The 8245-nt window shown below is 49.1% G+C and overlaps 1 protein-coding gene and 1 non-coding gene across 2 annotated transcripts in view; both read left to right on the plus strand.

Annotated features, from left to right (window-relative positions):
- SUGP1 (SURP and G-patch domain containing 1) overlaps positions 1 to 7876 on the plus strand; it is a 31455-nt gene extending 23579 nt beyond the window's left edge. Inside the window, exons 9-14 of the mRNA XM_072786596.1 lie at positions 4405 to 4511; positions 5386 to 5563; positions 5933 to 6039; positions 7069 to 7214; positions 7294 to 7423; positions 7679 to 7876. Coding sequence (XP_072642697.1) covers positions 4405 to 4511; positions 5386 to 5563; positions 5933 to 6039; positions 7069 to 7214; positions 7294 to 7423; positions 7679 to 7705 — 695 coding nt within the window. The 3' untranslated portion in view covers positions 7706 to 7876. The remainder of the gene's footprint in view (positions 1 to 4404; positions 4512 to 5385; positions 5564 to 5932; positions 6040 to 7068; positions 7215 to 7293; positions 7424 to 7678) is intronic.
- LOC140611510 (U6 spliceosomal RNA) lies at positions 6522 to 6625 on the plus strand. Its single transcript, XR_012012661.1, has one exon. It is a non-coding gene; the product is annotated as a U6 spliceosomal RNA (small nuclear RNA).
- Positions 7877 to 8245: the final 369 nt, after the last annotated feature.

Genomic DNA, 8245 nt, shown 5'->3' on the forward strand with positions numbered 1-8245 from the left:
GGTGGCTAGTGATTTCACCAATCATTCCTATGCACTGAACCCTCCATAAATACCCAAAGAGACAGGCCTCAGAGAGCTTCCAGTTTGGTGATGGTGTGGAGGTTTAGGGAGAGTGGCATGCTCAGAGCATAGAAACTCTGGGCACTTTCCCCATACCTTCCCAGGGCATCTTTTCCATCTGGCTTTCCTAACTTATATCCTTTTATAAGTAAAGCAGTAATCTGGTAAGTAAAATGTTTTTCTGAGTTCTGTGAGCCAGTCTCAAATTAATTGAACCCAGGAGGGGATCATTGGAACCTCTGATCTATAGCCAGTCAGAAGCATAGGTGATGACTTTGGCTTGCAGTTGGCAGCTGAAGTTGGCTGGGGAGGGGAGCAGTCTTATAAGACTGATACCTTAACCCATGGAATCTGATGCTACTACCTCCTGGTGGATAGTGTCAGAACTGAGTTGAATTATTGGATACTCAGCAGGTGTCTGAAAATTGCTCGTTGGTGTGGGGGACCTTCCGCTGCATCCCCCCAACACACCCACACATTGGAATTGGTACCAGAACTCTATTTAAACAACCCTTGCATTTCTGGGATAAATCTCACTTGGTCATGGTGAATAATCCTTTTAACATGCTACTGTATTCAGTTTGTTGGCATCTATATTCATAAGGAATGTTGGTCTGTAGTTTTCTTGTGGTGTCTTTGCTTTTGGTATCAGGGTAATACTAGTGTTATGGAATGAGTTAGGAAATACTCCCTTCAATTTTTTGGAACAATTATTAGCATTAATTGTTCTTTTAAATGGTTGGTAGGGACGCCTGGGTGGCTCAGTGGTTGAGCGTCTGCCTTTGGCTCAGGGTGTGACCCAGGATTCCTGGGATCAAGTCCCACATCAGGCTCCTTGCATGGAGCCTGTTTCTCCTCCCTCTGCCTGTGTCTCTGCCTCTCTTTCTGTGTCTCTCATGAATAAATAAACAAAATTTTTAAAAATAAATAAATGAATCAATGAATGGTTGGTTGGTAGAATTCACCAGTAATGCCATCTGGTTTTGGACTTTTCTGTGTTGGGAGATTTTTGATTACTGATTCAATAATCTCTTTACTCGCTATAAGTTTATTCAGAATTTCTCTTTGTTCTTGAGTTAGCATCGATAGCTTATATGTTTCTAGGAATTGGTTCACTTCATCTAGATTATCCAACTTGTTGGCTTAAACAGGTATTCAAAGTATCTTTTATGATCTCTTTTTACTTCTATAATTTCATTAGTAATATTCTCTCTTTCATTTCTGATTTTAGTGAGTCTTTTTTTTTTCCTTAGGAAGTCTGCCTAAAGGTATGTCAATTTTGTTATCTTTTAAAAAAACCCAAGTTTTGGTTTTGTGGATTTTCTCTATTATATTTCTATTCTCCACTTCCCAAATCTTTATTTCCTTCCCTCTGCTAGCTCTGGAATTAGTTTTCTTTTTCAGTTCTTTAAGGTGTATAGTTGGGTTATTGATTGGAGATAATTCTTTCTTAATGTGTGTGATTATAGCTATATATTTCTCTTGTAGCACTGCTTTTGCTCCATCCTGTAAGTTTTGGTGTCTTCTGCTTTCATGTTCATTCACCTCTTAAATATTTTCTAATCTCTCTTGGTGATTTCCTTTTTAATCTATTGATTGTTTAAGAGTGTGCGGTTTAATTTCCACATATTTGTGAGCTTTTCAGTTTTCCTCCTGTTAATGATTTCTAGTTTCATTCCATTGTGATCAGAAAAGATTATGATTTCAGTCTTTTAAAATCTACTAAAACTTGGGGCACCTGGGTGGCTCAGTCAGTTGGGCATCTGCCTTCAGCTCAGGTCATGATCCCAGGGCCCTGGGATTGAGTCCCGCATCAGGCTCCCTGTTCATTGAGCAGTCTGCTTCTCCCTCTCTCCCCCTCCCTCTCCTCTTCCCTGCTCATGCGCTCTCTCTCAAATAAATAAAATCTTAAAAAAAAATTTATTGAAACTCATTTTGTAGCCTAACATGTAATCTGTCCTGGAGAATGTTCCCTGTGCACTTGAGAAGACTATATTCTGCTATTGTTGGGTTGCATGTTCTATATACATCTGTTAGGTCTCATTAGTTATGGTGTTTAATCTTCTATATCCTTATTGACTTTTTTTTTAAAAGATTTTATTTATTTGAGAGAGAGAAAGCAAGAGACAGCATGAGTAGAGGGGAGAGGGAGAAGCAGACTCCTCGATGAGCAGACTCCTGGGAGGGAGCCTGACACAGGGTTGGATCCCAGGGCCCTAGGATCATGACCTAAGCAGAAGGCAGATGCTTAACCCACTGAGCCACCCAGGCACTCCATCCTTATTGATTTTCTATCTAAATATCCTGTCCCTTATTAAAAATGGGGTATTGAAGTCTCTAATTAGTATCGTAGAACTGTTTATTTTTCCCTTCAGTTTTGTCCATTTTTGGTATATATTTGTTTTATCTTCTTTCTAATTCAAGTTTTTTATCAATATAGAAATTCTTTCTTTGTCTCTTGTAATCTTTTTTGACTGGAAGTCTATTTTGTCTGACACTTGTATGACCATCCCATCCCCCTCTTGGTTACTGTTTAAATGAAGTACATTTTTCTGTCCTTTCACTTTCAACTTATTTGTGACTTTGTATCTAAAGCGAGTCTCTTGTAGATAGCATCTACATGGATCCTGTTATCTCCTTTAAGCTTTAAAGTGCTTGGATCCATTCTTGTCATAGAAAGCTCAGGAAATACATGATGATAAGTACCATGATTGCCACAGTCAGTTTTGCACAGTCCACTCCAATATCTGCCTACTTGACAATTTCAGAGATGGCCAATGTATGGTCTCATTTCTCCTTTTCTAACACAAACCCACCAGGTTAGGGAGTCTATTGTCGTCCCATTCTGCAGGTGAGAACAGGTGACAGAGACTATCTGCGGGCATCTAGCTTACTGTCCTCCACTCAGCCTGTGCTGCAGTCTGAACCCTCTCAGCCTCCCTCACCCCTGGACAGACAAGCATAGAGGAGTCATAGGTGCCCTGGTGCTGACACTACATTTGTTTTGCAAGGATGGGCCGAGAGGGAAGGCAGCTCACCCAAGTCACATGGCTGGCCTGTCAGCCTTGCCCATCAGTTTTGCCCATTGGCCTTGCCCGTCCAGCTCTGAAGGTGGTCTTTCAATCCAAGGAGTAAGCTAGTGAAGATTCTCCTACACCCTGGGGTTCTAGGTAGCAGGTATCCCCAGGATTGAGGGTGCTTCATGTCAGATTGCCACCAAGTGCTGAACTCTGGTGCCTGCTGTAATGGAGGGTGCTCAGCCTTGCGTGCTGCTCTGATGCGTCCATGTCGTGATTCGTGATTCTGTCTCTGAGGCCTGGCCCCAGCTCCTAGCTGGTGAGGAAGCCTCCCCTGTGGTCTAGTGTACAGGCATAGGCTCTAAAGGCTCGCATCCAGGTTTAAATGCCACTGGCCCATGTCATCCCTGGGAGAGTGTGAGCAGCCCCTACCTGCTTGCTTGCTGGTAAAAAGGCCCAAGGAGAGGGACAGTGGGCAATGTCCAGGCACAGAGTGGACTGCTCAGACCTTGACTCTCTTGCCCTGTTCACAAGGCTCCCACACAGACCTTTCAGGAAGGTATTAGGATATAAACTTGGGGTCAGGGAGCACTTGTGGGTGGTTCTTGGGGGTGAATCCCCAGCCCTAGTGTGGTGGGAGGACCTAGCTCTTTGCACATGCCAGAAGGGCCTCTCCTCTGTACCTCCGTCTGCCCAACTTCTCTCCCAGGAAGCTACTGCCTGAGGGGTGGTGGTTTCCGCCACCCAGATGGGGCTGTCACAGCATCTTCATGTGCATTAGTGTTGCTGGCTCCAGTCAAGCTCCAAAACTGATGCCAATTTAAATGTCAGTTGCTTTGAGGATGGTCGGCTGCCTCCCCGGAAGGAGCTAACAGCTACACAGCTGAGTCTTATGCCAGACTCTGAACTCTTGTGTGTCTATGCTGCGTTTCTTTTCCCTGAAGGGCTTATTTCCAAGAGTCCATGTGTGAATGCACGCACACAGGCACATGCTTATTTCTACTTTCATGTCTCTGTCTTGTCACCCATCAGACATGTGACCTTGAGTGAGGCCCTGGACCTCAAAGTTCTGATGTTGGCATCTGCAACATGGGGGTATAGAGCGTGCGTGGAGAGGTCACGTGAGGGTGAAACTGGGTGCACGAGATATAGCACAGTAAGGCCCTCAGGGTCATCATGTGACAGGAATAACAACTGTTGTGATGTGAGGGCTCTGGCATGTGTGCTGTGTGCTTCAGGTGTTGTCAGCGCATGGGCTCTGTGCCACATGCAGGAGCCGGTCTGGACCCGTGCATCTGTTGCTGACCAGCCTGTGTCTTATTTCCAGTTCAGGACCTCAAGGGGCTTGGCTATGAGAAAGGGAAGCCTGTAGGTCTGGTGGGTGTCACGGAGCTGTCAGATGCCCAGAAGAAGCAGCTGAAGGAGCAACAGGAGGTAAGTCTGTGGGGTAGAGCAGACAGGCTCCAGAGGGGCTGGTGGAGTATTGTCCCCTGCCTCGTCTCACAGTTCCACGGTCATGTCATATTCTTTCTGAGCTTCTCTGCATTGAGTGGATCCATTTCAGGGGAGAGGTCCTTGGGCAGGCATGTCCCTGTCGGCCCCATCCCACCTCCCAAAGGCCTTCCCCAGCCTGCATTGAACCCAGAGTTGAGGCCTTCTCACACTGCCTGGGCAGTCCCTAGGCTGGTGCTCTGCAGCTGCACCCCACCCAACGCAATTGTGGGCTATTCCTGACTAGGTAGGCTCCATTTTAGTTTTCTGTCCACTATCCTCCAACATCCGGTACAGGATAGGCCTGGCTAGCACTGGGTGCCCTGAACCATGTGACATATACTCATTTGATGTTGGGCTGTGTTGGAGTGAGAGCTTGCTTTGCTTCTCTGCTGCTTTCCTGGGGAACTACAGGTATCCGTCTGTTGGTCCTTGAGGACAGCTCACCCCAGTCATCACCTTCAGGCTGGTAGCTGTGCCACCTCAGCCTCAACCCTTCCGTGGTCAGGGGCCTGCGGTACCCTCATTTGGTCCATAACAAGGGTATCCAGGACATGCTGTGCTCCAGGCCAGACTGGGTGAAAACAGAGAAGAGTTCTCCTTGCTCAGCACAGGGATTCAAAGAACCCAGGGCATGCGCTGAAACAAGACTTTGTATCTTCTTGAGCACTTGCTCCAAGCCTTGCTCATGTGTCTGTCCTAGGGAGGGCAGAAAGCGGGAAGGATGAGGGCACCTGACACGCATAGGTAAGGCAAAGGGGCCAGCCCCTTGCACATGTGGTACGTGGCATTGCTCACTGGTATGTGCCGCCCACAGATGCAGCAGATGTATGACATGATCATGCAGCACAAGCGTGCGATGCAGGACATGCAGCTCTTGTGGGAGAAGGCCCTGCAGCAGCATCAGCATGGTTACGACAGTGATGAGGAGGTGGACAGTGAGCTGGGCACTTGGGAACACCAGCTGCGGCGCATGGAGATGGACAAGACTCGGGGTATACCAAGGAGCACCTTGTGGGTGGAGTGAGAGGGTACCTGGGTGAGGCCATGCCCTCTGCACCACAGGCTCAGGAAGCCTCACTCACCTGCTTGGAAAGGCACCTGGAGGCACCACCTGCCCAACTTGTATGGCCTTGAGCAAGAGACTTGGCTTCTCTGTCTCTGTTTCCTCTTTGGAAAAGAGTGGTTCTCTAAGTGTTCACTGCTGTTTGAACATGGCACTTAGCAGGGCTGCCTGTAGGAGCAGGGTTTTGGGTCAGGGTCTCCCCCTCATTCTCCTACGACTCCCTGCACCCTCCCAGGATTCATATCTGTGTTGGGGGGCCACCCTCTTCCTCTCTCACTTTTCCTGCTTCTCTGGGCAGAGTGGGCCGAGCAGCTGACAAAGATGGGCCGTGGCAAGCACTTTATTGGAGATTTCCTGCCACCAGATGAGCTGGAGAAGTTCATGGAAACCTTCAAGGCCCTGAAGGTGAGCTGGGAGGGTCTCCAGGCACCAACCCCTGCTGTGGGCTGTCCAGTAGGCAGCCACTCAAGTGGCCCAGCTCCTCCTGTTAGCCTCACGAGGCAGGCGCCTGAGGCAGCCTCAAGGCCCCCCTCGTTCACAGGATAAGCTGGGCCCTCTTGCCCAGGAGGCATCTGTTGATGATAGACACCGTCTGTGGAGGGATTTAGCAAAAAGCAGCTCAGCTGCCGCTTTAGAAACAGTTCCCAAGCCTTCAAGGAAATTCTGCTTTCAGTGGAGCCAATTAAGTGCAGTTTATAGGCAAAGCATTCCTCAGGCAGAAGCCCCCATGGACTGGGTTCTCCAGAAGAAGAACTTCGCATTCCTCCCATGCTGTCATCATGCTTCTGAGGAGAGACAGCTGACGGGGCACATCCCATGTTATCTTTTAGGGGATTTTTATAAAACTGCTTTTGTACCACGTAACCTCATCAACAAGGCAGTCACCTGTGCTTGCTTCAGCAGCACATGTACTAAAATGGAAATGATACAGAGATTAGCATGGCCCCTATACAAGGATGACATGCAAATACATGAAGCGTTCCATATTTTTGAAGACCACGGGTGGGGGACATTTGTCATAAATAAACAGTAACCCCCCCCCCCAAAAAAAAAAAATCAAGGTGGTCACCTTATTGACCACATCTTCTCAGCATTCTGTGCAACGAATTGCCCTCGGAATGTAGGGCTTTTCTTTGTTGATGAACCATTAATCTTTCCCGTGGTGGGTAAGGCCTGTGTGACTCGTCACTTTGCCCTCTTTTACTTTGCCCCAGGCAGCTTGGTACAAAGTCTGGCCCTAGGGACCCTGAAAAGGAACATCTTGGTCTGTTGTCAAGGAATCTGACTTGGTACAGAGGATGCAGTTGGGCAGGTGGTCCCAGCAGTCAGTGAGGCCATTGGTGGTGGGCGGAGCGGAGTCTAGTGTTCAGGCCAGTGCCAGGACCTGGGACAGTTGCAGCTCCGGTAGATGACAGCCACCTCTTTGCCCTGCAGGAGGGCCGAGAGCCTGACTACTCAGAGTACAAGGAGTTCAAGCTGACGGTGGAGAACATCGGCTACCAGATGCTGATGAAAATGGGCTGGAAGGAGGGCGATGGGCTGGGCTCAGAGGGCCAGGGCATCAAGAACCCAGTCAACAAGTGAGTGTATGCACCCTCTGCAAATCCTCCTGCTGGCATCAGGCTGGTCTACTCACTTGGTCCTGTCACCCCCCTGCAGAGGCACCACCACAGTAGATGGAGCAGGCTTTGGCATTGACCGGCCAGCTGAGCTCTCCAAGGAGGATGATGAGTATGAGGCCTTCCGCAAGAGGATGATGCTGGCCTACCGCTTCCGGCCCAACCCCCTGGTGCGTGTGTCCCCAGCCCCCACCACAGCTCCTGGCTAGGCTGTCCAGAATCTCAACAGGGGAGATGCAGTGCTGGTAACAGAGCTGTCCCTCCTTCCCCAGTCCAGCTAGTCCAGGTCTCACTAGCAGCTCTTCCACCTCCCTCCCCTCTGGAGAATGTGAGCTCAGCTTTCCCTGGCATGTTCTAATGGGCAGGAGGAACTGCTGTCTATGGCATTGACCCCCTTCCTGTGTTATCTTTTTTGCCTCCCACAGAACAACCCCAGACGGCCTTACTACTGAGTATTCTGGAAAAACCACAAATGTATTTTCCAAATGACCGACCATCCCTGGACTGTGGAATGTTCCGGCCTGCATTTCTGCCTGCCTTTCCCGTTGTCTCGAGTGTCGTGCCGTGTATTAAAGTTCCAGTGCTTGCCTACCATGGCAGCCTGGTTTTGCCATCACCAGAAACCCCTCTGTTTCCTTTAGCAGCGGGGCTGGACTGGGCAGCTGGGGCTGGGATGCTGCTGGGAAGATTCCCTAGTGCCTAAGAAATACAAGAGAACCACCTAGACCTTTGTCTGCCTATGGGGCCATCATCAGCCTAGGTTAGAGTTGGGAGGATCTACAGACCCTCTGAGAGGGGCTGGTGGCTGATCAGTTAAGACCTGGCTGCACCTGGACGAGGGGCATCAAGGATCTTCCAGTGTAGCACTGTGCTGCAGGAGTTAGGTTGGAAGGGGTCCCAGGACACTGCCCAGCTATCCTCAGATCTGCTGGGCAGGTGGACCTAGGGCACGCCTGTGCCAGTCACCTCACCAGCAGGTGGCGCTGACAGCC

This window comes from Canis lupus, chromosome 19, assembly GCF_048164855.1.
Source record: "Canis lupus baileyi chromosome 19, mCanLup2.hap1, whole genome shotgun sequence".
NCBI classification, from domain to species: Eukaryota; Metazoa; Chordata; class Mammalia; order Carnivora; family Canidae; genus Canis; species Canis lupus.